Source organism: Poecilia mexicana, unplaced genomic scaffold (genome assembly GCF_051168715.1).
Source record: "Poecilia mexicana isolate PSO_F unplaced genomic scaffold, ASM5116871v1 scaffold_17, whole genome shotgun sequence".
Lineage (NCBI taxonomy): Eukaryota > Metazoa > Chordata > Actinopteri > Cyprinodontiformes > Poeciliidae > Poecilia > Poecilia mexicana.
Window position 1 is genome coordinate 6,050,346 of NW_028263386.1, and position 26,140 is coordinate 6,076,485.

Here is a 26,140-nt window from a genome sequence, read left to right on the forward strand (position 1 = left end):
GTCAGGATGGCCGAGCGGTCTAAGGCGCTGCGTTCAGGTCGCAGTCTCTCCTGGAGGCGTGGGTTCGAATCCCACTTCTGACACATTTCTTTGCATTTAAGAGAGTGCATCATGTTAGTGCCAGGAATAGGCGCAGTTTATGTCATTTGAGGCGGAACAAGAGTCTATTGTCAAGTTTGCCAATAACATTTGTGGGACATGTTCAGTGGTACTCCAGAATAAAATCATTCAAAGCTTATTATGGTAACAATTAATAAGGGGGCCATGGCCGGAATGCAAACTCAACCCGTAATTTGCAGAAAACCTGCTGAATTTTGCTTCTTGCTATGTTCAAATAGTCTATTTTCCTTCTTGAATTGTCGTGTTGATCGCCCTTCGAGCATACCGCCTGCGGACGCATTTCACTCTTTGCTCATAGAAGTCAGAATGGCCGAGCGGTCTAAGGCGCTGCGTTAAGGTCACAGTCTCTCCTGGAGGCGTGGGTTCGAACCCCACTTCTGACAGATTTCTTTGCATTTAAGAAAGTGCATCATGTTAGTGCCAGGAAAAGGTGTCATTTGAGGCAGAACAAGAGAGTCTATGGTCAAGTTTGCCAACATTGGTGGGACATGTTGAGTGGTTCTCTAGAATAAAATCATTCAAAGCTTATAATGGTAAACTCAACCCATAATTTGGCAGAAAACCTGCTGAATTTTGCTTATTGCTCTGTTCAAATAGTCTCTTGTCCTTCAACCGTGATTCGCCCTTTGAGCATACCGTATGCGAAGACATCTCACACGCTGCTAGTGGAAGTCAGGATGGCCGAGCGGTCTAAGGCGCTGCGTTCAGGTCGCAGTCTCTCCTGGAGGCGTGGGTTCGAATCCCACTTCTGACACATTTCTTTGCATTTAAGAGAGTGCATCATGTTAGTGCCAGGAATAGGCGCAGTTTATGTCATTTGAGGCGGAACAAAAGAGTCTATTGTCAAGTTTGCCAATAACATTTGTGGGACATGTTCAGTGGTACTCCAGAATAAAATCATTCAAAGCTTATTATGGTAACAATTAATAAGGGGGCCATGGCCGGAATGCAAACTCAACCCGTAATTTGCAGAAAACCTGCTGAATTTTGCTTCTTGCTATGTTCAAATAGTCTATTTTCCTTCTTGAATTGTCGTGTTGATCGCCCTTCGAGCATACCGCCTGCGGACGCATTTCACTCTTTGCTCATAGAAGTCAGAATGGCCGAGCGGTCTAAGGCGCTGCGTTAAGGTCGCAGTCTCTCCTGGAGGCGTGGGTTCGAACCCCACTTCTGACAGATTTCTTTGCATTTAAGAAAGTGCATCATGTTAGTGCCAGGAAAAGGTGTCATTTGAGGCAGAACAAGAGAGTCTATGGTCAAGTTTGCCAACATTGGTGGGACATGTTGAGTGGTTCTCTAGAATAAAATCATTCAAAGCTTATAATGGTAAACTCAACCCATAATTTGGCAGAAAACCTGCTGAATTTTGCTTATTGCTCTGTTCAAATAGTCTCTTGTCCTTCAACCGTGATTCGCCCTTTGAGCATACCGTATGCGAAGACATCTCACACGCTGCTCGTGGAAGTCAGGATGGCCGAGCGGTCTAAGGCGCTGCGTTCAGGTCACAGTCTCTCCTGGAGGCGTGGGTTCGAATCCCACTTCTGACACATTTCTTTGCATTTAAGAGAGTGCATCATGTTAGTGCCAGGAATAGGCGCAGTTTATGTCATTTGAGGCGGAACAAAAGAGTCTATTGTCAAGTTTGCCAATAACATTTGTGGGACATGTTCAGTGGTACTCCAGAATAAAATCATTCAAAGCTTATTATGGTAACAATTTATAAGGGGCCATGGCCGGAATGCAAACTCAACCTGTAATTTGCAGAAAACCTGCTGAATTTTGCTTCTTGCTATGTTCAAATAGTCTTATTTTCCTTCTTGAATTGTCGTGTTGATCGCCCTTCGAGCATACCGCCTGCGGACGCATTTCACTCTTTGCTCATAGAAGTCAGAATGGCCGAGCGGTCTAAGGCGCTGCGTTAAGGTCGCAGTCTCTCCTGGAGGCGTGGGTTCGAACCCCACTTCTGACAGATTTCTTTGCATTTAAGAAAGTGCATCATGTTAGTGCCAGGAAAAGGTGTCATTTGAGGCAGAACAAGAGTCTATGGTCAAGTTTGCCAACATTGGTGGGACATGTTGAGTGGTTCTCTAGAATAAAATCATTCAAAGCTTATAATGGTAAACTCAACCCATAATTTGGCAGAAAACCTGCTGAATTTTGCTTATTGCTCTGTTCAAATAGTCTCTTGTCCTTCAACCGTGATTCGCCCTTTGAGCATACCGTATGCGAAGACATCTCACACGCTGCTCGTGGAAGTCAGGATGGCCGAGCGGTCTAAGGCGCTGCGTTCAGGTCACAGTCTCTCCTGGAGGCGTGGGTTCGAATCCCACTTCTGACACATTTCTTTGCATTTAAGAGAGTGCATCATGTTAGTGCCAGGAATAGGCGCAGTTTATGTCATTTGAGGCGGAACAAAAGAGTCTATTGTCAAGTTTGCCAATAACATTTGTGGGACATGTTCAGTGGTACTCCAGAATAAAATCATTCAAAGCTTATTATGGTAACAATTTATAAGGGGCCATGGCCGGAATGCAAACTCAACCTGTAATTTGCAGAAAACCTGCTGAATTTTGCTTCTTGCTATGTTCAAATAGTCTTATTTTCCTTCTTGAATTGTCGTGTTGATCGCCCTTCGAGCATACCGCCTGCGGACGCATTTCACTCTTTGCTCATAGAAGTCAGAATGGCCGAGCGGTCTAAGGCGCTGCGTTAAGGTCGCAGTCTCTCCTGGAGGCGTGGGTTCGAACCCCACTTCTGACAGATTTCTTTGCATTTAAGAAAGTGCATCATGTTAGTGCCAGGAAAAGGTGTCATTTGAGGCAGAACAAGAGAGTCTATGGTCAAGTTTGCCAACATTGGTGGGACATGTTGAGTGGTTCTCTAGAATAAAATCATTCAAAGCTTATAATGGTAAACTCAACCCATAATTTGGCAGAAAACCTGCTGAATTTTGCTTATTGCTCTGTTCAAATAGTCTCTTGTCCTTCAACCGTGATTCGCCCTTTGAGCATACCGTATGCGAAGACATCTCACACGCTGCTCGTGGAAGTCAGGATGGCCGAGCGGTCTAAGGCGCTGCGTTCAGGTCGCAGTCTCTCCTGGAGGCATGGGTTCGAATCCCACTTCTGACACATTTCTTTGCATTTAAGAGAGTGCATGATGTTGGTGCCAGGAAAAGGTGTCATTTGAGGCAGAACAAGAGAGTCTATGGTCAAGTTTGCCAACATTGGTGGGACATGTTGAGTGGTTCTCTAGAATAAAATCATTCAAAGCTTATAATGGTAAACTCAACCCATAATTTGGCAGAAAACCTGCTGAATTTTGCTTATTGCTCTGTTCAAATAGTCTCTTGTCCTTCAACCGTGATTCGCCCTTTGAGCATACCGTATGCGAAGACATCTCATACGCTGCTAGTGGAAGTCAGGATGGCCGAGCGGTCTAAGGCGCTGCGTTCAGGTCGCAGTCTCTCCTGGAGGCGTGGGTTCAAATCCCACTTCTGACACATTTCTTTGCATTTAAGAGAGTGCATCATGTTAGTGCCAGGAATAGGCGCAGTTTATGTCATTTGAGGCGGAACAAAAGAGTCTATTGTCAAGTTTGCAAATAACATTTGTGGGACATGTTCAGTGGTACTCCAGAATAAAATCATTCAAAGCTTATTATGGTAACAATTTATAAGGGGCCATGGCCGGAATGCAAACTCAACCTGTAATTTGCAGAAAACCTGCTGAATTTTGCTTCTTGCTATGTTCAAATAGTCTTATTTTCCTTCTTGAATTGTCGTGTTGATCGCCCTTCGAGCATACCGCCTGCGGACGCATTTCACTCTTTGCTCATAGAAGTCAGAATGGCCGAGCGGTCTAAGGCGCTGCGTTAAGGTCGCAGTCTCTCCTGGAGGCGTGGGTTCGAACCCCACTTCTGACAGATTTCTTTGCATTTAAGAAAGTGCATCATGTTAGTGCCAGGAAAAGGTGTCATTTGAGGCAGAACAAGAGAGTCTATGGTCAAGTTTGCCAACATTGGTGGGACATGTTGAGTGGTTCTCTAGAATAAAATCATTCAAAGCTTATAATGGTAAACTCAACCCATAATTTGGCAGAAAACCTGCTGAATTTTGCTTATTGCTCTGTTCAAATAGTCTCTTGTCCTTCAACCGTGATTCGCCCTTTGAGCATACCGTATGCGAAGACATCTCACACGCTGCTCGTGGAAGTCAGGATGGCCGAGCGGTCTAAGGCGCTGCGTTCAGGTCACAGTCTCTCCTGGAGGCGTGGGTTCGAATCCCACTTCTGACACATTTCTTTGCATTTAAGAGAGTGCATCATGTTAGTGCCAGGAATAGGCGCAGTTTATGTCATTTGAGGCGGAACAAAAGAGTCTATTGTCAAGTTTGCCAATAACATTTGTGGGACATGTTCAGTGGTACTCCAGAATAAAATCATTCAAAGCTTATTATGGTAACAATTTATAAGGGGCCATGGCCGGAATGCAAACTCAACCTGTAATTTGCAGAAAACCTGCTGAATTTTGCTTCTTGCTATGTTCAAATAGTCTTATTTTCCTTCTTGAATTGTCGTGTTGATCGCCCTTCGAGCATACCGCCTGCGGACGCATTTCACTCTTTGCTCATAGAAGTCAGAATGGCCGAGCGGTCTAAGGCGCTGCGTTAAGGTCGCAGTCTCTCCTGGAGGCGTGGGTTCGAACCCCACTTCTGACAGATTTCTTTGCATTTAAGAAAGTGCATCATGTTAGTGCCAGGAAAAGGTGTCATTTGAGGCAGAACAAGAGAGTCTATGGTCAAGTTTGCCAACATTGGTGGGACATGTTGAGTGGTTCTCTAGAATAAAATCATTCAAAGCTTATAATGGTAAACTCAACCCATAATTTGGCAGAAAACCTGCTGAATTTTGCTTATTGCTCTGTTCAAATAGTCTCTTGTCCTTCAACCGTGATTCGCCCTTTGAGCATACCGTATGCGAAGACATCTCACACGCTGCTCGTGGAAGTCAGGATGGCCGAGCGGTCTAAGGCGCTGCGTTCAGGTCACAGTCTCTCCTGGAGGCGTGGGTTCGAATCCCACTTCTGACACATTTCTTTGCATTTAAGAGAGTGCATCATGTTAGTGCCAGGAATAGGCGCAGTTTATGTCATTTGAGGCGGAACAAAAGAGTCTATTGTCAAGTTTGCCAATAACATTTGTGGGACATGTTCAGTGGTACTCCAGAATAAAATCATTCAAAGCTTATTATGGTAACAATTTATAAGGGGCCATGGCCGGAATGCAAACTCAACCTGTAATTTGCAGAAAACCTGCTGAATTTTGCTTCTTGCTATGTTCAAATAGTCTTATTTTCCTTCTTGAATTGTCGTGTTGATCGCCCTTCGAGCATACCGCCTGCGGACGCATTTCACTCTTTGCTCATAGAAGTCAGAATGGCCGAGCGGTCTAAGGCGCTGCGTTAAGGTCGCAGTCTCTCCTGGAGGCGTGGGTTCGAACCCCACTTCTGACAGATTTCTTTGCATTTAAGAAAGTGCATCATGTTAGTGCCAGGAAAAGGTGTCATTTGAGGCAGAACAAGAGAGTCTATGGTCAAGTTTGCCAACATTGGTGGGACATGTTGAGTGGTTCTCTAGAATAAAATCATTCAAAGCTTATAATGGTAAACTCAACCCATAATTTGGCAGAAAACCTGCTGAATTTTGCTTATTGCTCTGTTCAAATAGTCTCTTGTCCTTCAACCGTGATTCGCCCTTTGAGCATACCGTATGCGAAGACATCTCACACGCTGCTCGTGGAAGTCAGGATGGCCGAGCGGTCTAAGGCGCTGCGTTCAGGTCACAGTCTCTCCTGGAGGCGTGGGTTCGAATCCCACTTCTGACACATTTCTTTGCATTTAAGAGAGTGCATCATGTTAGTGCCAGGAATAGGCGCAGTTTATGTCATTTGAGGCGGAACAAAAGAGTCTATTGTCAAGTTTGCCAATAACATTTGTGGGACATGTTCAGTGGTACTCCAGAATAAAATCATTCAAAGCTTATTATGGTAACAATTTATAAGGGGCCATGGCCGGAATGCAAACTCAACCTGTAATTTGCAGAAAACCTGCTGAATTTTGCTTCTTGCTATGTTCAAATAGTCTTATTTTCCTTCTTGAATTGTCGTGTTGATCGCCCTTCGAGCATACCGCCTGCGGACGCATTTCACTCTTTGCTCATAGAAGTCAGAATGGCCGAGCGGTCTAAGGCGCTGCGTTAAGGTCGCAGTCTCTCCTGGAGGCGTGGGTTCGAACCCCACTTCTGACAGATTTCTTTGCATTTAAGAAAGTGCATCATGTTAGTGCCAGGAAAAGGTGTCATTTGAGGCAGAACAAGAGAGTCTATGGTCAAGTTTGCCAACATTGGTGGGACATGTTGAGTGGTTCTCTAGAATAAAATCATTCAAAGCTTATAATGGTAAACTCAACCCATAATTTGGCAGAAAACCTGCTGAATTTTGCTTATTGCTCTGTTCAAATAGTCTCTTGTCCTTCAACCGTGATTCGCCCTTTGAGCATACCGTATGCGAAGACATCTCACACGCTGCTCGTGGAAGTCAGGATGGCCGAGCGGTCTAAGGCGCTGCGTTCAGGTCGCAGTCTCTCCTGGAGGCATGGGTTCGAACCCCACTTCTGACAGATTTCTTTGCATTTAAGAAAGTGCATCATGTTAGTGCCAGGAAAAGGTGTCATTTGAGGCAGAACAAGAGAGTCTATGGTCAAGTTTGCCAACATTGGTGGGACATGTTGAGTGGTTCTCTAGAATAAAATCATTCAAAGCTTATAATGGTAAACTCAACCCATAATTTGGCAGAAAACCTGCTGAATTTTGCTTATTGCTCTGTTCAAATAGTCTCTTGTCCTTCAACCGTGATTCGCCCTTTGAGCATACCGTATGCGAAGACATCTCACACGCTGCTCGTGGAAGTCAGGATGGCCGAGCGGTCTAAGGCGCTGCGTTCAGGTCACAGTCTCTCCTGGAGGCGTGGGTTCGAATCCCACTTCTGACACATTTCTTTGCATTTAAGAGAGTGCATCATGTTAGTGCCAGGAATAGGCGCAGTTTATGTCATTTGAGGCGGAACAAAAGAGTCTATTGTCAAGTTTGCCAATAACATTTGTGGGACATGTTCAGTGGTACTCCAGAATAAAATCATTCAAAGCTTATTATGGTAACAATTTATAAGGGGCCATGGCCGGAATGCAAACTCAACCTGTAATTTGCAGAAAACCTGCTGAATTTTGCTTCTTGCTATGTTCAAATAGTCTTATTTTCCTTCTTGAATTGTCGTGTTGATCGCCCTTCGAGCATACCGCCTGCGGACGCATTTCACTCTTTGCTCATAGAAGTCAGAATGGCCGAGCGGTCTAAGGCGCTGCGTTAAGGTCGCAGTCTCTCCTGGAGGCGTGGGTTCGAACCCCACTTCTGACAGATTTCTTTGCATTTAAGAAAGTGCATCATGTTAGTGCCAGGAAAAGGTGTCATTTGAGGCAGAACAAGAGAGTCTATGGTCAAGCTTGCCAACATTGGTGGGACATGTTGAGTGGTTCTCTAGAATAAAATCATTCAAAGCTTATAATGGTAAACTCAACCCATAATTTGGCAGAAAACCTGCTGAATTTTGCTTATTGCTCTGTTCAAATAGTCTACCGTCCTTCAACCGTGATTTGCCCTTTGAGCATACCGTATGCGAAGACATCTCACATGCTGCTCGTGGAAGTCAGGATGGCCGAGCGGTCTAAGGCGCTGCGTTCAGGTCGCAGTCTCTCCTGGAGGCGTGGGTTCGAATCCCACTTCTGACACATTTCTTTGCATTTAAGAGAGTGCATCATGTTAGTGCCAGGAATAGGCGCAGTTTATGTCATTTGAGGCGGAACAAGAGTCTATTGTCAAGTTTGCCAATAACATTTGTGGGACATGTTCAGTGGTACTCCAGAATAAAATCATTCAAAGCTTATTATGGTAACAATTAATAAGGGGGCCATGGCCGGAATGCAAACTCAACCCGTAATTTGCAGAAAACCTGCTGAATTTTGCTTCTTGCTATGTTCAAATAGTCTATTTTCCTTCTTGAATTGTCGTGTTGATCGCCCTTCGAGCATACCGCCTGCGGACGCATTTCACTCTTTGCTCATAGAAGTCAGAATGGCCGAGCGGTCTAAGGCGCTGCGTTAAGGTCACAGTCTCTCCTGGAGGCGTGGGTTCGAACCCCACTTCTGACAGATTTCTTTGCATTTAAGAAAGTGCATCATGTTAGTGCCAGGAAAAGGTGTCATTTGAGGCAGAACAAGAGAGTCTATGGTCAAGTTTGCCAACATTGGTGGGACATGTTGAGTGGTTCTCTAGAATAAAATCATTCAAAGCTTATAATGGTAAACTCAACCCATAATTTGGCAGAAAACCTGCTGAATTTTGCTTATTGCTCTGTTCAAATAGTCTCTTGTCCTTCAACCGTGATTCGCCCTTTGAGCATACCGTATGCGAAGACATCTCACACGCTGCTAGTGGAAGTCAGGATGGCCGAGCGGTCTAAGGCGCTGCGTTCAGGTCGCAGTCTCTCCTGGAGGCGTGGGTTCGAATCCCACTTCTGACACATTTCTTTGCATTTAAGAGAGTGCATCATGTTAGTGCCAGGAATAGGCGCAGTTTATGTCATTTGAGGCGGAACAAAAGAGTCTATTGTCAAGTTTGCCAATAACATTTGTGGGACATGTTCAGTGGTACTCCAGAATAAAATCATTCAAAGCTTATTATGGTAACAATTAATAAGGGGGCCATGGCCGGAATGCAAACTCAACCCGTAATTTGCAGAAAACCTGCTGAATTTTGCTTCTTGCTATGTTCAAATAGTCTATTTTCCTTCTTGAATTGTCGTGTTGATCGCCCTTCGAGCATACCGCCTGCGGACGCATTTCACTCTTTGCTCATAGAAGTCAGAATGGCCGAGCGGTCTAAGGCGCTGCGTTAAGGTCGCAGTCTCTCCTGGAGGCGTGGGTTCGAACCCCACTTCTGACAGATTTCTTTGCATTTAAGAAAGTGCATCATGTTAGTGCCAGGAAAAGGTGTCATTTGAGGCAGAACAAGAGAGTCTATGGTCAAGTTTGCCAACATTGGTGGGACATGTTGAGTGGTTCTCTAGAATAAAATCATTCAAAGCTTATAATGGTAAACTCAACCCATAATTTGGCAGAAAACCTGCTGAATTTTGCTTATTGCTCTGTTCAAATAGTCTCTTGTCCTTCAACCGTGATTCGCCCTTTGAGCATACCGTATGCGAAGACATCTCACACGCTGCTCGTGGAAGTCAGGATGGCCGAGCGGTCTAAGGCGCTGCGTTCAGGTCACAGTCTCTCCTGGAGGCGTGGGTTCGAATCCCACTTCTGACACATTTCTTTGCATTTAAGAGAGTGCATCATGTTAGTGCCAGGAATAGGCGCAGTTTATGTCATTTGAGGCGGAACAAAAGAGTCTATTGTCAAGTTTGCCAATAACATTTGTGGGACATGTTCAGTGGTACTCCAGAATAAAATCATTCAAAGCTTATTATGGTAACAATTTATAAGGGGCCATGGCCGGAATGCAAACTCAACCTGTAATTTGCAGAAAACCTGCTGAATTTTGCTTCTTGCTATGTTCAAATAGTCTTATTTTCCTTCTTGAATTGTCGTGTTGATCGCCCTTCGAGCATACCGCCTGCGGACGCATTTCACTCTTTGCTCATAGAAGTCAGAATGGCCGAGCGGTCTAAGGCGCTGCGTTAAGGTCGCAGTCTCTCCTGGAGGCGTGGGTTCGAACCCCACTTCTGACAGATTTCTTTGCATTTAAGAAAGTGCATCATGTTAGTGCCAGGAAAAGGTGTCATTTGAGGCAGAACAAGAGTCTATGGTCAAGTTTGCCAACATTGGTGGGACATGTTGAGTGGTTCTCTAGAATAAAATCATTCAAAGCTTATAATGGTAAACTCAACCCATAATTTGGCAGAAAACCTGCTGAATTTTGCTTATTGCTCTGTTCAAATAGTCTCTTGTCCTTCAACCGTGATTCGCCCTTTGAGCATACCGTATGCGAAGACATCTCACACGCTGCTCGTGGAAGTCAGGATGGCCGAGCGGTCTAAGGCGCTGCGTTCAGGTCACAGTCTCTCCTGGAGGCGTGGGTTCGAATCCCACTTCTGACACATTTCTTTGCATTTAAGAGAGTGCATCATGTTAGTGCCAGGAATAGGCGCAGTTTATGTCATTTGAGGCGGAACAAAAGAGTCTATTGTCAAGTTTGCCAATAACATTTGTGGGACATGTTCAGTGGTACTCCAGAATAAAATCATTCAAAGCTTATTATGGTAACAATTTATAAGGGGCCATGGCCGGAATGCAAACTCAACCTGTAATTTGCAGAAAACCTGCTGAATTTTGCTTCTTGCTATGTTCAAATAGTCTTATTTTCCTTCTTGAATTGTCGTGTTGATCGCCCTTCGAGCATACCGCCTGCGGACGCATTTCACTCTTTGCTCATAGAAGTCAGAATGGCCGAGCGGTCTAAGGCGCTGCGTTAAGGTCGCAGTCTCTCCTGGAGGCGTGGGTTCGAACCCCACTTCTGACAGATTTCTTTGCATTTAAGAAAGTGCATCATGTTAGTGCCAGGAAAAGGTGTCATTTGAGGCAGAACAAGAGAGTCTATGGTCAAGTTTGCCAACATTGGTGGGACATGTTGAGTGGTTCTCTAGAATAAAATCATTCAAAGCTTATAATGGTAAACTCAACCCATAATTTGGCAGAAAACCTGCTGAATTTTGCTTATTGCTCTGTTCAAATAGTCTCTTGTCCTTCAACCGTGATTCGCCCTTTGAGCATACCGTATGCGAAGACATCTCACACGCTGCTCGTGGAAGTCAGGATGGCCGAGCGGTCTAAGGCGCTGCGTTCAGGTCGCAGTCTCTCCTGGAGGCATGGGTTCGAATCCCACTTCTGACACATTTCTTTGCATTTAAGAGAGTGCATGATGTTGGTGCCAGGAAAAGGTGTCATTTGAGGCAGAACAAGAGAGTCTATGGTCAAGTTTGCCAACATTGGTGGGACATGTTGAGTGGTTCTCTAGAATAAAATCATTCAAAGCTTATAATGGTAAACTCAACCCATAATTTGGCAGAAAACCTGCTGAATTTTGCTTATTGCTCTGTTCAAATAGTCTCTTGTCCTTCAACCGTGATTCGCCCTTTGAGCATACCGTATGCGAAGACATCTCATACGCTGCTAGTGGAAGTCAGGATGGCCGAGCGGTCTAAGGCGCTGCGTTCAGGTCGCAGTCTCTCCTGGAGGCGTGGGTTCAAATCCCACTTCTGACACATTTCTTTGCATTTAAGAGAGTGCATCATGTTAGTGCCAGGAATAGGCGCAGTTTATGTCATTTGAGGCGGAACAAAAGAGTCTATTGTCAAGTTTGCAAATAACATTTGTGGGACATGTTCAGTGGTACTCCAGAATAAAATCATTCAAAGCTTATTATGGTAACAATTTATAAGGGGCCATGGCCGGAATGCAAACTCAACCTGTAATTTGCAGAAAACCTGCTGAATTTTGCTTCTTGCTATGTTCAAATAGTCTTATTTTCCTTCTTGAATTGTCGTGTTGATCGCCCTTCGAGCATACCGCCTGCGGACGCATTTCACTCTTTGCTCATAGAAGTCAGAATGGCCGAGCGGTCTAAGGCGCTGCGTTAAGGTCGCAGTCTCTCCTGGAGGCGTGGGTTCGAACCCCACTTCTGACAGATTTCTTTGCATTTAAGAAAGTGCATCATGTTAGTGCCAGGAAAAGGTGTCATTTGAGGCAGAACAAGAGAGTCTATGGTCAAGTTTGCCAACATTGGTGGGACATGTTGAGTGGTTCTCTAGAATAAAATCATTCAAAGCTTATAATGGTAAACTCAACCCATAATTTGGCAGAAAACCTGCTGAATTTTGCTTATTGCTCTGTTCAAATAGTCTCTTGTCCTTCAACCGTGATTCGCCCTTTGAGCATACCGTATGCGAAGACATCTCACACGCTGCTCGTGGAAGTCAGGATGGCCGAGCGGTCTAAGGCGCTGCGTTCAGGTCACAGTCTCTCCTGGAGGCGTGGGTTCGAATCCCACTTCTGACACATTTCTTTGCATTTAAGAGAGTGCATCATGTTAGTGCCAGGAATAGGCGCAGTTTATGTCATTTGAGGCGGAACAAAAGAGTCTATTGTCAAGTTTGCCAATAACATTTGTGGGACATGTTCAGTGGTACTCCAGAATAAAATCATTCAAAGCTTATTATGGTAACAATTTATAAGGGGCCATGGCCGGAATGCAAACTCAACCTGTAATTTGCAGAAAACCTGCTGAATTTTGCTTCTTGCTATGTTCAAATAGTCTTATTTTCCTTCTTGAATTGTCGTGTTGATCGCCCTTCGAGCATACCGCCTGCGGACGCATTTCACTCTTTGCTCATAGAAGTCAGAATGGCCGAGCGGTCTAAGGCGCTGCGTTAAGGTCGCAGTCTCTCCTGGAGGCGTGGGTTCGAACCCCACTTCTGACAGATTTCTTTGCATTTAAGAAAGTGCATCATGTTAGTGCCAGGAAAAGGTGTCATTTGAGGCAGAACAAGAGAGTCTATGGTCAAGTTTGCCAACATTGGTGGGACATGTTGAGTGGTTCTCTAGAATAAAATCATTCAAAGCTTATAATGGTAAACTCAACCCATAATTTGGCAGAAAACCTGCTGAATTTTGCTTATTGCTCTGTTCAAATAGTCTCTTGTCCTTCAACCGTGATTCGCCCTTTGAGCATACCGTATGCGAAGACATCTCACACGCTGCTCGTGGAAGTCAGGATGGCCGAGCGGTCTAAGGCGCTGCGTTCAGGTCACAGTCTCTCCTGGAGGCGTGGGTTCGAATCCCACTTCTGACACATTTCTTTGCATTTAAGAGAGTGCATCATGTTAGTGCCAGGAATAGGCGCAGTTTATGTCATTTGAGGCGGAACAAAAGAGTCTATTGTCAAGTTTGCCAATAACATTTGTGGGACATGTTCAGTGGTACTCCAGAATAAAATCATTCAAAGCTTATTATGGTAACAATTTATAAGGGGCCATGGCCGGAATGCAAACTCAACCTGTAATTTGCAGAAAACCTGCTGAATTTTGCTTCTTGCTATGTTCAAATAGTCTTATTTTCCTTCTTGAATTGTCGTGTTGATCGCCCTTCGAGCATACCGCCTGCGGACGCATTTCACTCTTTGCTCATAGAAGTCAGAATGGCCGAGCGGTCTAAGGCGCTGCGTTAAGGTCGCAGTCTCTCCTGGAGGCGTGGGTTCGAACCCCACTTCTGACAGATTTCTTTGCATTTAAGAAAGTGCATCATGTTAGTGCCAGGAAAAGGTGTCATTTGAGGCAGAACAAGAGAGTCTATGGTCAAGTTTGCCAACATTGGTGGGACATGTTGAGTGGTTCTCTAGAATAAAATCATTCAAAGCTTATAATGGTAAACTCAACCCATAATTTGGCAGAAAACCTGCTGAATTTTGCTTATTGCTCTGTTCAAATAGTCTCTTGTCCTTCAACCGTGATTCGCCCTTTGAGCATACCGTATGCGAAGACATCTCACACGCTGCTCGTGGAAGTCAGGATGGCCGAGCGGTCTAAGGCGCTGCGTTCAGGTCGCAGTCTCTCCTGGAGGCATGGGTTCGAATCCCACTTCTGACACATTTCTTTGCATTTAAGAGAGTGCATGATGTTGGTGCCAGGAAAAGGTGTCATTTGAGGCAGAACAAGAGAGTCTATGGTCAAGTTTGCCAACATTGGTGGGACATGTTGAGTGGTTCTCTAGAATAAAATCATTCAAAGCTTATAATGGTAAACTCAACCCATAATTTGGCAGAAAACCTGCTGAATTTTGCTTATTGCTCTGTTCAAATAGTCTCTTGTCCTTCAACCGTGATTCGCCCTTTGAGCATACCGTATGCGAAGACATCTCATACGCTGCTAGTGGAAGTCAGGATGGCCGAGCGGTCTAAGGCGCTGCGTTCAGGTCGCAGTCTCTCCTGGAGGCGTGGGTTCAAATCCCACTTCTGACACATTTCTTTGCATTTAAGAGAGTGCATCATGTTAGTGCCAGGAATAGGCGCAGTTTATGTCATTTGAGGCGGAACAAAAGAGTCTATTGTCAAGTTTGCAAATAACATTTGTGGGACATGTTCAGTGGTACTCCAGAATAAAATCATTCAAAGCTTATTATGGTAACAATTTATAAGGGGCCATGGCCGGAATGCAAACTCAACCTGTAATTTGCAGAAAACCTGCTGAATTTTGCTTCTTGCTATGTTCAAATAGTCTTATTTTCCTTCTTGAATTGTCGTGTTGATCGCCCTTCGAGCATACCGCCTGCGGACGCATTTCACTCTTTGCTCATAGAAGTCAGAATGGCCGAGCGGTCTAAGGCGCTGCGTTAAGGTCGCAGTCTCTCCTGGAGGCGTGGGTTCGAACCCCACTTCTGACAGATTTCTTTGCATTTAAGAAAGTGCATCATGTTAGTGCCAGGAAAAGGTGTCATTTGAGGCAGAACAAGAGAGTCTATGGTCAAGTTTGCCAACATTGGTGGGACATGTTGAGTGGTTCTCTAGAATAAAATCATTCAAAGCTTATAATGGTAAACTCAACCCATAATTTGGCAGAAAACCTGCTGAATTTTGCTTATTGCTCTGTTCAAATAGTCTCTTGTCCTTCAACCGTGATTCGCCCTTTGAGCATACCGTATGCGAAGACATCTCACACGCTGCTCGTGGAAGTCAGGATGGCCGAGCGGTCTAAGGCGCTGCGTTCAGGTCACAGTCTCTCCTGGAGGCGTGGGTTCGAATCCCACTTCTGACACATTTCTTTGCATTTAAGAGAGTGCATCATGTTAGTGCCAGGAATAGGCGCAGTTTATGTCATTTGAGGCGGAACAAAAGAGTCTATTGTCAAGTTTGCCAATAACATTTGTGGGACATGTTCAGTGGTACTCCAGAATAAAATCATTCAAAGCTTATTATGGTAACAATTTATAAGGGGCCATGGCCGGAATGCAAACTCAACCTGTAATTTGCAGAAAACCTGCTGAATTTTGCTTCTTGCTATGTTCAAATAGTCTTATTTTCCTTCTTGAATTGTCGTGTTGATCGCCCTTCGAGCATACCGCCTGCGGACGCATTTCACTCTTTGCTCATAGAAGTCAGAATGGCCGAGCGGTCTAAGGCGCTGCGTTAAGGTCGCAGTCTCTCCTGGAGGCGTGGGTTCGAACCCCACTTCTGACAGATTTCTTTGCATTTAAGAAAGTGCATCATGTTAGTGCCAGGAAAAGGTGTCATTTGAGGCAGAACAAGAGAGTCTATGGTCAAGTTTGCCAACATTGGTGGGACATGTTGAGTGGTTCTCTAGAATAAAATCATTCAAAGCTTATAATGGTAAACTCAACCCATAATTTGGCAGAAAACCTGCTGAATTTTGCTTATTGCTCTGTTCAAATAGTCTCTTGTCCTTCAACCGTGATTCGCCCTTTGAGCATACCGTATGCGAAGACATCTCATACGCTGCTAGTGGAAGTCAGGATGGCCGAGCGGTCTAAGGCGCTGCGTTCAGGTCACAGTCTCTCCTGGAGGCGTGGGTTCAAATCCCACTTCTGACACATTTCTTTGCATTTAAGAGAGTGCATCATGTTAGTGCCAGGAATAGGCGCAGTTTATGTCATTTGAGGCGGAACAAAAGAGTCTATTGTCAAGTTTGCAAATAACATTTGTGGGACATGTTCAGTGGTACTCCAGAATAAAATCATTCAAAGCTTATTATGGTAACAATTTATAAGGGGCCATGGCCGGAATGCAAACTCAACCTGTAATTTGCAGAAAACCTGCTGAATTTTGCTTCTTGCTATGTTCAAATAGTCTTATTTTCCTTCTTGAATTGTCGTGTTGATCGCCCTTCGAGCATACCGCCTGCGGACGCATTTCACTCTTTGCTCATAGAAGTCAGAATGGCCGAGCGGTCTAAGGCGCTGCGTTAAGGTCGCAGTCTCTCCTGGAGGCGTGGGTTCGAACCCCACTTCTGACAGATTTCTTTGCATTTAAGAAAGTGCATCATGTTAGTGCCAGGAAAAGGTGTCATTTGAGGCAGAACAAGAGAGTCTATGGTCAAGTTTGCCAACATTGGTGGGACATGTTGAGTGGTTCTCTAGAATAAAATCATTCAAAGCTTATAATGGTAAACTCAACCCATAATTTGGCAGAAAACCTGCTGAATTTTGCTTATTGCTCTGTTCAAATAGTCTCTTGTCCTTCAACCGTGATTCGCCCTTTGAGCATACCGTATGCGAAGACATCTCACACGCTGCTCGTGGAAGTCAGGATGGCCGAGCGGTCTAAGGCGCTGCGTTCAGGTCACAGTCTCTCCTGGAGGCGTGGGTTCGAATCCCACTTCTGACACATTTCTTTGCATTTAAGAGAGTGCATCATGTTAGTGCCAGGAATAGGCGCAGTTTATGTCATTTGAGGCGGAACAAAAGAGTCTATTGTCAAGTTTGCCAATAACATTTGTGGGACATGTTCAGTGGTACTCCAGAATAAAATCATTCAAAGCTTATTATGGTAACAATTTATAAGGGGCCATGGCCGGAATGCAAACTCAACCTGTAATTTGCAGAAAACCTGCTGAATTTTGCTTCTTGCTATGTTCAAATAGTCTTATTTTCCTTCTTGAATTGTCGTGTTGATCGCCCTTCGAGCATACCGCCTGCGGACGCATTTCACTCTTTGCTCATAGAAGTCAGAATGGCCGAGCGGTCTAAGGCGCTGCGTTAAGGTCGCAGTCTCTCCTGGAGGCGTGGGTTCGAACCCACTTCTGACAGATTTCTTTGCATTTAAGAAAGTGCATCATGTTAGTGCCAGGAAAAGGTGTCATTTGAGGCAGAACAAGAGAGTCTATGGTCAAGTTTGCCAACATTGGTGGGACATGTTGAGTGGTTCTCTAGAATAAAATCATTCAAAGCTTATAATGGTAAACTCAACCCATAATTTGGCAGAAAACCTGCTGAATTTTGCTTATTGCTCTGTTCAAATAGTCTCTTGTCCTTCAACCGTGATTCGCCCTTTGAGCATACCGTATGCGAAGACATCTCACACGCTGCTCGTGGAAGTCAGGATGGCCGAGCGGTCTAAGGCGCTGCGTTCAGGTCACAGTCTCTCCTGGAGGCGTGGGTTCAAATCCCACTTCTGACACATTTCTTTGCATTTAAGAGAGTGCATCATGTTAGTGCCAGGAATAGGCGCAGTTTATGTCATTTGAGGCGGAACAAAAGAGTCTATTGTCAAGTTTGCCAATAACATTTGTGGGACATGTTCAGTGGTACTCCAGAATAAAATCATTCAAAGCTTATTATGGTAACAATTTATAAGGGGCCATGGCCGGAATGCAAACTCAACCTGTAATTTGCAGAAAACCTGCTGAATTTTGCTTCTTGCTATGTTCAAATAGTCTTATTTTCCTTCTTGAATTGTCGTGTTGATCGCCCTTCGAGCATACCGCCTGCGGACGCATTTCACTCTTTGCTCATAGAAGTCAGAATGGCCGAGCGGTCTAAGGCGCTGCGTTAAGGTCGCAGTCTCTCCTGGAGGCGTGGGTTCGAACCCACTTCTGACAGATTTCTTTGCATTTAAGAAAGTGCATCATGTTAGTGCCAGGAAAAGGTGTCATTTGAGGCAGAACAAGAGAGTCTATGGTCAAGTTTGCCAACATTGGTGGGACATGTTGAGTGGTTCTCTAGAATAAAATCATTCAAAGCTTATAATGGTAAACTCAACCCATAATTTGGCAGAAAACCTGCTGAATTTTGCTTATTGCTCTGTTCAAATAGTCTCTTGTCCTTCAACCGTGATTCGCCCTTTGAGCATACCGTATGCGAAGACATCTCACACGCTGCTCGTGGAAGTCAGGATGGCCGAGCGGTCTAAGGCGCTGCGTTCAGGTCACAGTCTCTCCTGGAGGCGTGGGTTCAAATCCCACTTCTGACACATTTCTTTGCATTTAAGAGAGTGCATCATGTTAGTGCCAGGAATAGGCGCAGTTTATGTCATTTGAGGCGGAACAAAAGAGTCTATTGTCAAGTTTGCCAATAACATTTGTGGGACATGTTCAGTGGTACTCCAGAATAAAATCATTCAAAGCTTATTATGGTAACAATTTATAAGGGGCCATGGCCGGAATGCAAACTCAACCTGTAATTTGCAGAAAACCTGCTGAATTTTGCTTCTTGCTATGTTCAAATAGTCTTATTTTCCTTCTTGAATTGTCGTGTTGATCGCCCTTCGAGCATACCGCCTGCGGACGCATTTCACTCTTTGCTCATAGAAGTCAGAATGGCCGAGCGGTCTAAGGCGCTGCGTTAAGGTCGCAGTCTCTCCTGGAGGCGTGGGTTCGAACCCCACTTCTGACAGATTTCTTTGCATTTAAGAAAGTGCATCATGTTAGTGCCAGGAAAAGGTGTCATTTGAGGCAGAACAAGAGAGTCTATGGTCAAGTTTTCCAACATGAGTGGTTCTATAGAATAAAATCATTCAAAGCTTATAATGGTAAACTCAACCCATAATTTGTCAGAAAACCTGCTGAATTTTGCTTCTCGCGATGTTCAAATAGTACATTGTCCTTCAATCGTTATTCGCCCTTTGAGCATACCGTATGCAAAGACATCTCACACGCTGCTCATGGAAGTCAGGATGGCCGAGCGGTCTAAGGCGCTGCGTTCAGGTCGCAGTCTCTCCTGGAGGCGTGGGTTCAAATCCCACTTCTGACACATTTCTTTGCATTTAAGAGAGTGCATCATGTTAGTGCCAGGAATACAACCCCTGGCAAAAAGTATGGAATCACCAGTGTTGGATGAGCAGTCATTCAGACATTTCATGCTGTAAAACAAACTCGGATCAAAAACATGATACAATATTAAGGTCATTCCAAAGTGCAACTTGTTGGCTTTCAGGAACACTCAAAGAAATGAAGAGAAAACATTGTGGAAGTCAGTGAATGATACTTTTATTGACCAAACACAGGGAAATAAATATGGAATCACTCAATTCTGAGGAAAAAAGTGTGGAATCACTCAAATTGGAGGTAGAAAAAAGGACACACCCAGTCTATTTCCTTTCCCTAAATGGACACCTGCCCCAGATTAGATGTGCCCGTTAGTGTGCAGTTCAAAACACCTGCAGTCATGACACCTTGGAGGGCTGCTGGACGAAGTGGAGTGGCGAGAACCATGACTCCAACAAGAGAAATGTCCCTTGAAACAAAAGAGAGGATTGTGAAACTTCTTGAAGAAGGTAACCCTTCACGCATGGTTGCTAAAGATGTGGGCTGTTCACAGTCAGCTGTATCCAAGATATGGTCCAAACACAAACAGCATGGAATGGTTGTTAAAGCCAAGCGTACTGGTAGACCAAGAAAGACATTAAAGCGTCAAGACAAACAACTAAAGGTCATTTGTCTTGAAAACCAAAAAAGTACAACTAAACAGATGAAGCATAAATGGGAGGAAGCTGGAGTCAATGTATGTGACCGAACCGTAAGAAATCGCCTAAAGGAGGTGGGATTTCAATACAGGAAAGCTAAATGAAAACCAGCATTGACACCTAACCATAAAAGAACAAGATTCCGATGGGCTAAGGAGAGGCAATCATGGACTGTGGATGACTGGATGAAAGTTGTCTTCAGTGATGAGTCAAGAATCTGCATTGGACAAGGTGATGATGCTGGAACTTTTGTTTGGTGCCGTTCCAGTGAGATTTATCAAGAGGCCTGCCTGAAGAAAACAACCAAATTTCCACAGTCCTTGATGATATGGGGCTGCATGTCAGGCAAAGGCACTGGGGAGATGACTGTGGTTAATTCTTCTATCAATGCACAAGTTTACATTGACATTTTGGACAGTTTTCTCATCCCTTCAATTGAACAGATGTTTGGAGATGATGAAATAATTTTCCAAGATGACAATGCATCGTGCCATAGGGCAAAAACAGTGAAGGCATTCCTTGAAGAAAGACACATTCAGTCGATGTCATGGCCTGCAAATAGTCCAGATCTCAACCCAATAGAAAACCTGTGGTGGAGATTGAAAAAAATGTTCCACAAGAAGGCTCCAACCTGCAAAGCTGATCTGGCAACTGCTATCAAAGAGAGTAGGCACCAAATACTGTTTGTCCCTCATCAAGTCCATGCCTCAGAGACTAAAAGCTGTTATAAAAGCCAAAGATGGTGCAACTAAATACTAGTGATGTATTTTGAATGGTCTTTTGTTTATGTGTTTTTCATGATTCCATACTTTTTTCCTCAGAATTGAGTGATTCCATATTTATTTCCCTGTGTTTGGTCAATAAAAGTATCATTCACTGACTTCCACAATGTTTTCTCTTCATTTCTTTGAGTGTTCCTGAAAGCCAACAAGTTGCACTTTGGAACGACCTTAATATTGTGTCATGTTTTTGATCCGAGTTTGTTTTACAGCATGAAATGTCTGAATGACTGCTCATCCAACACTGGTGATTCCATACTTTTTGCCAGGGGTTGTAGGCGCAGTTTATGTCATTTGAGGCGGAACAAAAGAGTCTATTGTCAAGTTTGCCAATAACATTTGTGGGACATGTTCAGTGGTACTCCAGAATAAAATCATTCAAAGCTTATTATGGTAACAATTTATAAGGGGCCATGGCCGGAATGCAAACTCAACCTGTAATTTGCAGAAAACCTGCTGAATTTTGCTTCTTGCTATGTTCAAATAGTCTTATTTTCCTTCTTGAATTGTCGTGTTGATCGCCCTTCGAGCATACCGCCTGCGGACGCATTTCACTCTTTGCTCATAGAAGTCAGAATGGCCGAGCGGTCTAAGGCGCTGCGTTAAGGTCGCAGTCTCTCCTGGAGGCGTGGGTTCGAACCCCACTTCTGACAGATTTCTTTGCATTTAAGAAAGTGCATCATGTTAGTGCCAGGAAAAGGTGTCATTTGAGGCAGAACAAGAGAGTCTATGGTCAAGTTTTCCAACATGAGTGGTTCTATAGAATAAAATCATTCAAAGCTTATAATGGTAAACTCAACCCATAATTTGTCAGAAAACCTGCTGAATTTTGCTTCTCGCTATGTTCAAATAGTACATTGTCCTTCAATCGTTATTCGCCCTTTGAGCATACCGTATGCGAAGACATCTCACACACTGCTCATGGAAGTCAGAATGGCCGAGTCATAAAGATCATCATCAATCTGTAAAAGACTGATGATTAATAATGAAATTTAATGGGAGCAACACATTAAATACATGAAGAATAAGAATCCTAACCTGCTCACATGAAGGGTCAGGTATAGAAGTGTTTGCTAGTAATTGACCCCTAATCCACAATTGTTGTGGTGATCTGCCTTGTTCTGTGGACAGTGAATGCCTTTCCCAAGCCACAGAAAATACCTCTAAATGCCGGTTTAGTCTTGGGAGCATTACAAAATGAATGCAAGCCAAATCCACTTCATTATCTGGATCAAAATCTGCAGTATCAGCCAAATATTGCAGCGCATAGCGGTAGTTCACAGTGACAACACACCAAACATCTCTCCACATCCTCGCAATTCTTTGATTATGGACACTGCGTCCTGTTATAAAACTTCTTTCTATAAAGAGAGAGAAAAAGAATGCATAATCAGGTTTAATGTTCAGAGACATGATGCTGTGTTACAACGTAAATAAAACTGGCATAATACTAAGTAAAATACCTGCTCCTTTCTGGCTTTCTGGATGTTGCAGCATATGACAAGCAACTTCTACATTTTCTCCTCCTCTGTTGCTTCTTACTCTGATTGGCAAGCCAAACTTTTGCACAGCAGTAATGAAGGCTTTTAGAACTGTGGATGCTCGGTTGTTATTGCTGGCAGTGAGGAACATTATCTTTCGACTGTATCCGTCAATGCCACCATGAATCACAATTCTCCACCTTTATATCGAAAGATATGTTAGATAAATACTTAATATAAAACTGTTATGAAAAACATAGTTACATTTTACATGAAGAGCTTACCGTATCAATTTGTGATTTCTGTCAATGTGCCAAAGTGCAAGTGGTGATGGTACAGAGTAAACTCTTCTATGTATTACAGCAATACCAAGTCCACGACAGATGGTGCCCACAGGATCCACCACCCTCATGGTTTCCATAACTCTGGATGTCTGCACTCTGCAAAAGACATTGAAATGTTTATTTAATACACCTTCATTGGAAAATATGGGTATGCAATCATTCACACATTCATTAAAACACTTACCTTATTCCCACACTATTTAGATAACCCAAAACTGTTTTTGGGTTATCACTGTGAAGACCACAGTGGTGCCTGTGGTCATCGGGGCCCTCGGGGCAGTCACCCTCACACTGGAGCAGTGGCTCAAACAGATCCCAGGAACAACATCAGACATCTCAGTCCAGAAATGTGCAGTTCTAGGCACAGCCAAGATACTGCGCAGAACCCTCAAGCTCCCAGGCCTCTGGTAGAGGACCCGAGCTCAGAGGATGAAAGAGAGAGAGAGAGCACCCGCGGAGGGTGAGAAGGGAATTTTTTTATATTAGTGATAAAATACATAATATAATAGTAATAAAAATTGAAAAGACATAAAATCTAATAATCTAGGGTAGGGTATCTACCCTAACCCTCTCCCTACTCTTATTATTATTATAACAGGTGTTTCATTTGATTCATATTCCAATCTGGAAGGCGGTAGGTAATACACCTTAAAGATTTATTTTTTTTTGGCAACCCTTATATGAAAAAAAAAGCATAAAAAGCAAACCCACACTGATTGGTTGTTGCGCTCTTTTGTTTTTGTTATAACCAATCACTGTAGGACCACTAAGTCCTCTAATTCCAGGTTGAAGGTGAAATTTTCGCGCGAAATATCATCATTAGCGCGGCAGTGTGCTGAAAGGTAAGCTCACACTTATGAGCATTTCTAAACGAATATCTGAAAATGTTTATTTTAAGTGTAGACGTTATCGTTATCATCTTTATTAAATTCATAGTGTGTGAGCTTAATTTAAGAAATGTATGCGTGTACCTCCAGTTAACTGTACGTAGCTTATTTAGAAAATAAGACAAAAAAGTTGAATGTGTTAACTTAAAATTAAAATACTAAATATTAGCAAAATGGTACTCCTTTGAAAAATATTGAGTTGACTTTACGTTATGGTAAAATGACTATGTCCAAGCGTTATATGTAATAGATATTCTGCATTATTTTATTTATTTATAATTATGTTTCATTACTTTAATATTTAAAATAAAAACTCAAAATAATAAAATTGCATCAGTCTATACTTTGTGACGAAAGATTAGTAATTATGTCGCAGTGGAAGTATTTTATGAAAACTATTAAGAGACGAGTGGGGGAGGAGGTTCGAGAGCTATCACGTGAACGTGATATTTTATTGTATGAATCTGATATGTATCTAAATGTGGTAAACGTGATTAAATTATCACGTTTATCAACGTTTATCACGTGCACACTACGAAAAGCAGTATTGTGCTTTTCGTACAAGATTAGTACAATACTTGAACAACTTCTGTTCAAGTTTTCCTTTATTCTTGGTCAAAAACATGGAGAATTGCTGACGGTGCTTTGCATAGTTATTTTAACCATTAATTTTATGCACACTCTGAGCAAGATTCTAAGTAGAACGGGACTGCACAGAAGGAAAGGTTAGTCCGATCCTCCGGCTGTGGCGGAGATCCTAACTGACTTTCTGGAACAAAGCTGACGTTTTAGTCCGATTGTAGCTTCTAACTCTGGAAATGGCTAAGCCCAGCTCACACACTACACGATTTTAGAATTGTCGGCCGATTTTCTAAATCTGAGACCACACATTAGCCGACAAAAATATCGTAGGTATAACGTGTAACGGCTGCTATCGTGTTGTATGTAGTATTCATCCACACAGCAAGAGCAACACACCGAGATTAAGATTTCATACAGAAAGTTCTCTTAAAACCCACTACATCATACATGTATTTAAGTAAATACGGCTAACGAAATATAAGCAATGTCGATAGTGGGTGAGCTTAATTTAATAATAAGATACAAAAAAGGGATAAAAGACTGTCGAGTGGGCGAGCTGCGTATTTATTTATTTTTTTATATATATTTTTTTGTTTATTAAGATTCTTCTGTTGATATGTGTGTCATTGTAATATTTAAAAATTATATTTAGAATAATGGCTACACAAGTCCTGTTAGGTCCACTCTCGCATTTCAAAATATCCAAAAGGCAAAAAATGCCAGAGCAGCCCAGGAGGAGGGTTTCGACTCGCTCAAGCAAATAAAGCACTCGCGGAGACTCCTTTCTTGTTTCCAAAAGGTTTCTTTTACTTACAACTATAACAAAAAGTAATCTCCGAGTTGACTTCTACAAAAAACTTAATTTGCGGTACAAAGATCATTTCGCTCCTCACTCCTTTGTCAAACAATCAGCTCAGCCCCAACAGCTGTTTGTGCCTGATAATCACCACCCGCTGCTGACTGACAAGGAGGAGGGTCTAAAAAAGGAACAATTAAATACATACATAATTGAATATACAAAATTGAGCTACCATTAATTTGTCATTAAGTCTGTGGAAATTAATTTAGCAAAGCATAAATTTATCTAGTTCTTAATAGGCTCCAACATCCCGGCCCCTAATTGTTAGCCTTAGCAAGATAACAATTACGAAATAATATTCACAGGAGCCAAATATTTAGCAAAAATCATCACATAAATGTAATTATGATTTTCAAAATCCATATCCATAATCCACTTTTCCATACATTCTAATACTTAAAGCAGTCCTTCCTAATAGTAAGGATTAGGAAGTCTTTTATTTCAACCTGCTGCCTCCATTAAAAGACAGAGCTTATCTATTGGTCTCTGGATGACATTAGCTTTGGTTTTAACCAAAACACTTCTAACAAAGCCTTTGGCATCAGAAAAGGTCTTTATAACACGGCCCATTGTCCATGCGCTCCTTGGTGCCGAGTTATCGACAAGAACAACCAGATCTCCAGGGCTGAAGTTCCTTCTTTTGTTGTTCCACTTGTTTCGTTCTTGCATGAGTGGGAGATACTCCCTTATCCAACGTCTCCAGAAAAGATCTGCAAGATACTGTGCTTGTCTCCATCTTCTTCTTGAATATTGATCTGTTTTTTCAAAGACTCCTGGTGGTATGGTTACCTTTCCTTTCAGCTGGAGTAAGTGGTTTGGTGTTAGTGGTTCTAAATCATTGGGGTCATCCGACACTGAAGTTATTGGCCTGTCATTTAGGATGGCTTCCACTTCACATAGCGCTGTTGCCAGGGTTTCATCATCCAGTGTTTGTTCCTTTAGAACAGATGTGAGGGTCTTTTTTATTAGACGTATTAGTCTTTCCCAGACTCCACCGTGGTGGGCTCCAGAAGGAGGGTTAAAGGTCCATTTTATTCCCTCTACTAGGAGAGTGTTCTGAACTTTCTGATGATTTAGCGCTCTTAACGCTTCTTGTAATTCCTTTTGTGCTCCCACAAAGTTTGTCCCACAGTCTGTTCTGATGCTCATCACGGATCCTCTTCTGCAGATGAATCTGCGTATAGCCTTTATGCATGAGTCTGTGGTCAGGAAATTTGCCATCTCCAGATGGACAGCTCGACTCACTAAACAGGTGAATATGACTCCCCATCGTTTCACCTGAGTTTGTCCCCTTTTTACTTCAATAGGGCCAAAGTAGTCAATGCCAACATGACTAAAAGGAGGTAGATCTGGAAACAGACGGTCTTCAGGAAGGTCTGACATCTTCTGTTCACCAGGTTTTGCCTGCATGCGTCTACAGAAAACACAGCTCTTGATGATTTTTCTAGCTAAGGAGTTTGCACGAGAGAGCCAGAATTTCTGCCTGAGCTTGGAGAGCATGTAGTTC

At 43.2% G+C, this 26,140-nt stretch overlaps 1 protein-coding gene and 50 non-coding genes across 51 annotated transcripts; 50 read left to right on the forward strand and 1 right to left on the reverse strand.

Moving 5' to 3' along the window:
* On the forward strand, positions 1–83 carry trnal-cag (transfer RNA leucine (anticodon CAG)). The gene has a single exon. It is a non-coding gene; the product is annotated as a tRNA-Leu (tRNA).
* Positions 84–420: 337 nt separating this feature from the next.
* On the forward strand, positions 421–503 carry trnal-aag (transfer RNA leucine (anticodon AAG)). Its single transcript has one exon. It is a non-coding gene; the product is annotated as a tRNA-Leu (tRNA).
* Positions 504–791: 288 nt separating this feature from the next.
* On the forward strand, positions 792–874 carry trnal-cag (transfer RNA leucine (anticodon CAG)). Its single transcript has one exon. It is a non-coding gene; the product is annotated as a tRNA-Leu (tRNA).
* Positions 875–1,213: 339 nt separating this feature from the next.
* On the forward strand, positions 1,214–1,296 carry trnal-aag (transfer RNA leucine (anticodon AAG)). Its single transcript has one exon. It is a non-coding gene; the product is annotated as a tRNA-Leu (tRNA).
* A 288-nt stretch (positions 1,297–1,584) lies between these two features.
* trnal-cag (transfer RNA leucine (anticodon CAG)) lies at positions 1,585–1,667 on the forward strand. Its single transcript has one exon. It is a non-coding gene; the product is annotated as a tRNA-Leu (tRNA).
* A 339-nt stretch (positions 1,668–2,006) lies between these two features.
* On the forward strand, positions 2,007–2,089 carry trnal-aag (transfer RNA leucine (anticodon AAG)). The gene has a single exon. It is a non-coding gene; the product is annotated as a tRNA-Leu (tRNA).
* Positions 2,090–2,375: 286 nt separating this feature from the next.
* Positions 2,376–2,458, forward strand: trnal-cag (transfer RNA leucine (anticodon CAG)). The gene has a single exon. It is a non-coding gene; the product is annotated as a tRNA-Leu (tRNA).
* A 339-nt stretch (positions 2,459–2,797) lies between these two features.
* trnal-aag (transfer RNA leucine (anticodon AAG)) lies at positions 2,798–2,880 on the forward strand. Its single transcript has one exon. It is a non-coding gene; the product is annotated as a tRNA-Leu (tRNA).
* A 288-nt stretch (positions 2,881–3,168) lies between these two features.
* On the forward strand, positions 3,169–3,251 carry trnal-cag (transfer RNA leucine (anticodon CAG)). Its single transcript has one exon. It is a non-coding gene; the product is annotated as a tRNA-Leu (tRNA).
* Positions 3,252–3,539: 288 nt separating this feature from the next.
* Positions 3,540–3,622, forward strand: trnal-cag (transfer RNA leucine (anticodon CAG)). The gene has a single exon. It is a non-coding gene; the product is annotated as a tRNA-Leu (tRNA).
* A 339-nt stretch (positions 3,623–3,961) lies between these two features.
* trnal-aag (transfer RNA leucine (anticodon AAG)) lies at positions 3,962–4,044 on the forward strand. The gene has a single exon. It is a non-coding gene; the product is annotated as a tRNA-Leu (tRNA).
* A 288-nt stretch (positions 4,045–4,332) lies between these two features.
* Positions 4,333–4,415, forward strand: trnal-cag (transfer RNA leucine (anticodon CAG)). The gene has a single exon. It is a non-coding gene; the product is annotated as a tRNA-Leu (tRNA).
* Positions 4,416–4,754: 339 nt separating this feature from the next.
* trnal-aag (transfer RNA leucine (anticodon AAG)) lies at positions 4,755–4,837 on the forward strand. The gene has a single exon. It is a non-coding gene; the product is annotated as a tRNA-Leu (tRNA).
* A 288-nt stretch (positions 4,838–5,125) lies between these two features.
* Positions 5,126–5,208, forward strand: trnal-cag (transfer RNA leucine (anticodon CAG)). Its single transcript has one exon. It is a non-coding gene; the product is annotated as a tRNA-Leu (tRNA).
* Positions 5,209–5,547: 339 nt separating this feature from the next.
* trnal-aag (transfer RNA leucine (anticodon AAG)) lies at positions 5,548–5,630 on the forward strand. Its single transcript has one exon. It is a non-coding gene; the product is annotated as a tRNA-Leu (tRNA).
* Positions 5,631–5,918: 288 nt separating this feature from the next.
* On the forward strand, positions 5,919–6,001 carry trnal-cag (transfer RNA leucine (anticodon CAG)). The gene has a single exon. It is a non-coding gene; the product is annotated as a tRNA-Leu (tRNA).
* A 339-nt stretch (positions 6,002–6,340) lies between these two features.
* On the forward strand, positions 6,341–6,423 carry trnal-aag (transfer RNA leucine (anticodon AAG)). The gene has a single exon. It is a non-coding gene; the product is annotated as a tRNA-Leu (tRNA).
* Positions 6,424–6,711: 288 nt separating this feature from the next.
* On the forward strand, positions 6,712–6,794 carry trnal-cag (transfer RNA leucine (anticodon CAG)). Its single transcript has one exon. It is a non-coding gene; the product is annotated as a tRNA-Leu (tRNA).
* A 288-nt stretch (positions 6,795–7,082) lies between these two features.
* Positions 7,083–7,165, forward strand: trnal-cag (transfer RNA leucine (anticodon CAG)). Its single transcript has one exon. It is a non-coding gene; the product is annotated as a tRNA-Leu (tRNA).
* Positions 7,166–7,504: 339 nt separating this feature from the next.
* On the forward strand, positions 7,505–7,587 carry trnal-aag (transfer RNA leucine (anticodon AAG)). The gene has a single exon. It is a non-coding gene; the product is annotated as a tRNA-Leu (tRNA).
* Positions 7,588–7,875: 288 nt separating this feature from the next.
* Positions 7,876–7,958, forward strand: trnal-cag (transfer RNA leucine (anticodon CAG)). Its single transcript has one exon. It is a non-coding gene; the product is annotated as a tRNA-Leu (tRNA).
* A 337-nt stretch (positions 7,959–8,295) lies between these two features.
* trnal-aag (transfer RNA leucine (anticodon AAG)) lies at positions 8,296–8,378 on the forward strand. Its single transcript has one exon. It is a non-coding gene; the product is annotated as a tRNA-Leu (tRNA).
* Positions 8,379–8,666: 288 nt separating this feature from the next.
* Positions 8,667–8,749, forward strand: trnal-cag (transfer RNA leucine (anticodon CAG)). Its single transcript has one exon. It is a non-coding gene; the product is annotated as a tRNA-Leu (tRNA).
* Positions 8,750–9,088: 339 nt separating this feature from the next.
* Positions 9,089–9,171, forward strand: trnal-aag (transfer RNA leucine (anticodon AAG)). The gene has a single exon. It is a non-coding gene; the product is annotated as a tRNA-Leu (tRNA).
* Positions 9,172–9,459: 288 nt separating this feature from the next.
* Positions 9,460–9,542, forward strand: trnal-cag (transfer RNA leucine (anticodon CAG)). The gene has a single exon. It is a non-coding gene; the product is annotated as a tRNA-Leu (tRNA).
* Positions 9,543–9,881: 339 nt separating this feature from the next.
* trnal-aag (transfer RNA leucine (anticodon AAG)) lies at positions 9,882–9,964 on the forward strand. The gene has a single exon. It is a non-coding gene; the product is annotated as a tRNA-Leu (tRNA).
* A 286-nt stretch (positions 9,965–10,250) lies between these two features.
* trnal-cag (transfer RNA leucine (anticodon CAG)) lies at positions 10,251–10,333 on the forward strand. Its single transcript has one exon. It is a non-coding gene; the product is annotated as a tRNA-Leu (tRNA).
* A 339-nt stretch (positions 10,334–10,672) lies between these two features.
* trnal-aag (transfer RNA leucine (anticodon AAG)) lies at positions 10,673–10,755 on the forward strand. The gene has a single exon. It is a non-coding gene; the product is annotated as a tRNA-Leu (tRNA).
* A 288-nt stretch (positions 10,756–11,043) lies between these two features.
* trnal-cag (transfer RNA leucine (anticodon CAG)) lies at positions 11,044–11,126 on the forward strand. Its single transcript has one exon. It is a non-coding gene; the product is annotated as a tRNA-Leu (tRNA).
* Positions 11,127–11,414: 288 nt separating this feature from the next.
* trnal-cag (transfer RNA leucine (anticodon CAG)) lies at positions 11,415–11,497 on the forward strand. The gene has a single exon. It is a non-coding gene; the product is annotated as a tRNA-Leu (tRNA).
* A 339-nt stretch (positions 11,498–11,836) lies between these two features.
* On the forward strand, positions 11,837–11,919 carry trnal-aag (transfer RNA leucine (anticodon AAG)). Its single transcript has one exon. It is a non-coding gene; the product is annotated as a tRNA-Leu (tRNA).
* A 288-nt stretch (positions 11,920–12,207) lies between these two features.
* trnal-cag (transfer RNA leucine (anticodon CAG)) lies at positions 12,208–12,290 on the forward strand. Its single transcript has one exon. It is a non-coding gene; the product is annotated as a tRNA-Leu (tRNA).
* A 339-nt stretch (positions 12,291–12,629) lies between these two features.
* trnal-aag (transfer RNA leucine (anticodon AAG)) lies at positions 12,630–12,712 on the forward strand. Its single transcript has one exon. It is a non-coding gene; the product is annotated as a tRNA-Leu (tRNA).
* Positions 12,713–13,000: 288 nt separating this feature from the next.
* On the forward strand, positions 13,001–13,083 carry trnal-cag (transfer RNA leucine (anticodon CAG)). Its single transcript has one exon. It is a non-coding gene; the product is annotated as a tRNA-Leu (tRNA).
* Positions 13,084–13,422: 339 nt separating this feature from the next.
* trnal-aag (transfer RNA leucine (anticodon AAG)) lies at positions 13,423–13,505 on the forward strand. Its single transcript has one exon. It is a non-coding gene; the product is annotated as a tRNA-Leu (tRNA).
* Positions 13,506–13,793: 288 nt separating this feature from the next.
* Positions 13,794–13,876, forward strand: trnal-cag (transfer RNA leucine (anticodon CAG)). The gene has a single exon. It is a non-coding gene; the product is annotated as a tRNA-Leu (tRNA).
* Positions 13,877–14,164: 288 nt separating this feature from the next.
* trnal-cag (transfer RNA leucine (anticodon CAG)) lies at positions 14,165–14,247 on the forward strand. Its single transcript has one exon. It is a non-coding gene; the product is annotated as a tRNA-Leu (tRNA).
* A 339-nt stretch (positions 14,248–14,586) lies between these two features.
* Positions 14,587–14,669, forward strand: trnal-aag (transfer RNA leucine (anticodon AAG)). Its single transcript has one exon. It is a non-coding gene; the product is annotated as a tRNA-Leu (tRNA).
* A 288-nt stretch (positions 14,670–14,957) lies between these two features.
* On the forward strand, positions 14,958–15,040 carry trnal-cag (transfer RNA leucine (anticodon CAG)). The gene has a single exon. It is a non-coding gene; the product is annotated as a tRNA-Leu (tRNA).
* Positions 15,041–15,379: 339 nt separating this feature from the next.
* trnal-aag (transfer RNA leucine (anticodon AAG)) lies at positions 15,380–15,462 on the forward strand. Its single transcript has one exon. It is a non-coding gene; the product is annotated as a tRNA-Leu (tRNA).
* Positions 15,463–15,750: 288 nt separating this feature from the next.
* Positions 15,751–15,833, forward strand: trnal-cag (transfer RNA leucine (anticodon CAG)). Its single transcript has one exon. It is a non-coding gene; the product is annotated as a tRNA-Leu (tRNA).
* Positions 15,834–16,172: 339 nt separating this feature from the next.
* Positions 16,173–16,255, forward strand: trnal-aag (transfer RNA leucine (anticodon AAG)). Its single transcript has one exon. It is a non-coding gene; the product is annotated as a tRNA-Leu (tRNA).
* Positions 16,256–16,543: 288 nt separating this feature from the next.
* trnal-cag (transfer RNA leucine (anticodon CAG)) lies at positions 16,544–16,626 on the forward strand. The gene has a single exon. It is a non-coding gene; the product is annotated as a tRNA-Leu (tRNA).
* A 339-nt stretch (positions 16,627–16,965) lies between these two features.
* trnal-aag (transfer RNA leucine (anticodon AAG)) lies at positions 16,966–17,047 on the forward strand. Its single transcript has one exon. It is a non-coding gene; the product is annotated as a tRNA-Leu (tRNA).
* A 288-nt stretch (positions 17,048–17,335) lies between these two features.
* On the forward strand, positions 17,336–17,418 carry trnal-cag (transfer RNA leucine (anticodon CAG)). The gene has a single exon. It is a non-coding gene; the product is annotated as a tRNA-Leu (tRNA).
* Positions 17,419–17,757: 339 nt separating this feature from the next.
* Positions 17,758–17,839, forward strand: trnal-aag (transfer RNA leucine (anticodon AAG)). The gene has a single exon. It is a non-coding gene; the product is annotated as a tRNA-Leu (tRNA).
* Positions 17,840–18,127: 288 nt separating this feature from the next.
* Positions 18,128–18,210, forward strand: trnal-cag (transfer RNA leucine (anticodon CAG)). The gene has a single exon. It is a non-coding gene; the product is annotated as a tRNA-Leu (tRNA).
* A 339-nt stretch (positions 18,211–18,549) lies between these two features.
* Positions 18,550–18,632, forward strand: trnal-aag (transfer RNA leucine (anticodon AAG)). The gene has a single exon. It is a non-coding gene; the product is annotated as a tRNA-Leu (tRNA).
* A 274-nt stretch (positions 18,633–18,906) lies between these two features.
* Positions 18,907–18,989, forward strand: trnal-cag (transfer RNA leucine (anticodon CAG)). Its single transcript has one exon. It is a non-coding gene; the product is annotated as a tRNA-Leu (tRNA).
* A 2,061-nt stretch (positions 18,990–21,050) lies between these two features.
* On the forward strand, positions 21,051–21,133 carry trnal-aag (transfer RNA leucine (anticodon AAG)). Its single transcript has one exon. It is a non-coding gene; the product is annotated as a tRNA-Leu (tRNA).
* Positions 21,134–21,351: 218 nt separating this feature from the next.
* Positions 21,352–23,315, reverse strand: LOC106931313 (uncharacterized). The gene is made up of 4 exons (XM_088014785.1): positions 22,246–23,315; positions 21,944–22,161; positions 21,519–21,841; positions 21,352–21,360 (listed from the first exon to the last, which is right to left on the reverse strand). Exons 1-4 carry the CDS (start codon positions 22,380–22,382, stop codon positions 21,352–21,354), a joined length of 687 nt encoding a protein of 228 aa, XP_087870911.1. The 5' UTR covers positions 22,383–23,315.
* Between the last annotated feature and the right edge of the window lie 2,825 nt (positions 23,316–26,140).

What these genes read in the sequence shown, in the direction of transcription:
- LOC106931313 (XM_088014785.1), bottom strand. Translation starts at nt 22,382, where the DNA reads ATGGAAACCATGAGGGTGGTGGATCCTGTGGGCACCATCTGTCGTGGA. An exon ending in AGAAATCACAAATTGATACG is followed by an intron (nt 22,162 to 22,245) that starts GTAAGCTCTTCA and finishes TTCGATATAAAG; the next exon opens with GTGGAGAATTGTGATTCATG. An exon ending in AGAAAGCCAGAAAGGAGCAG is followed by an intron (nt 21,842 to 21,943) that starts GTATTTTACTTA and finishes CTCTCTTTATAG; the next exon opens with AAAGAAGTTTTATAACAGGA.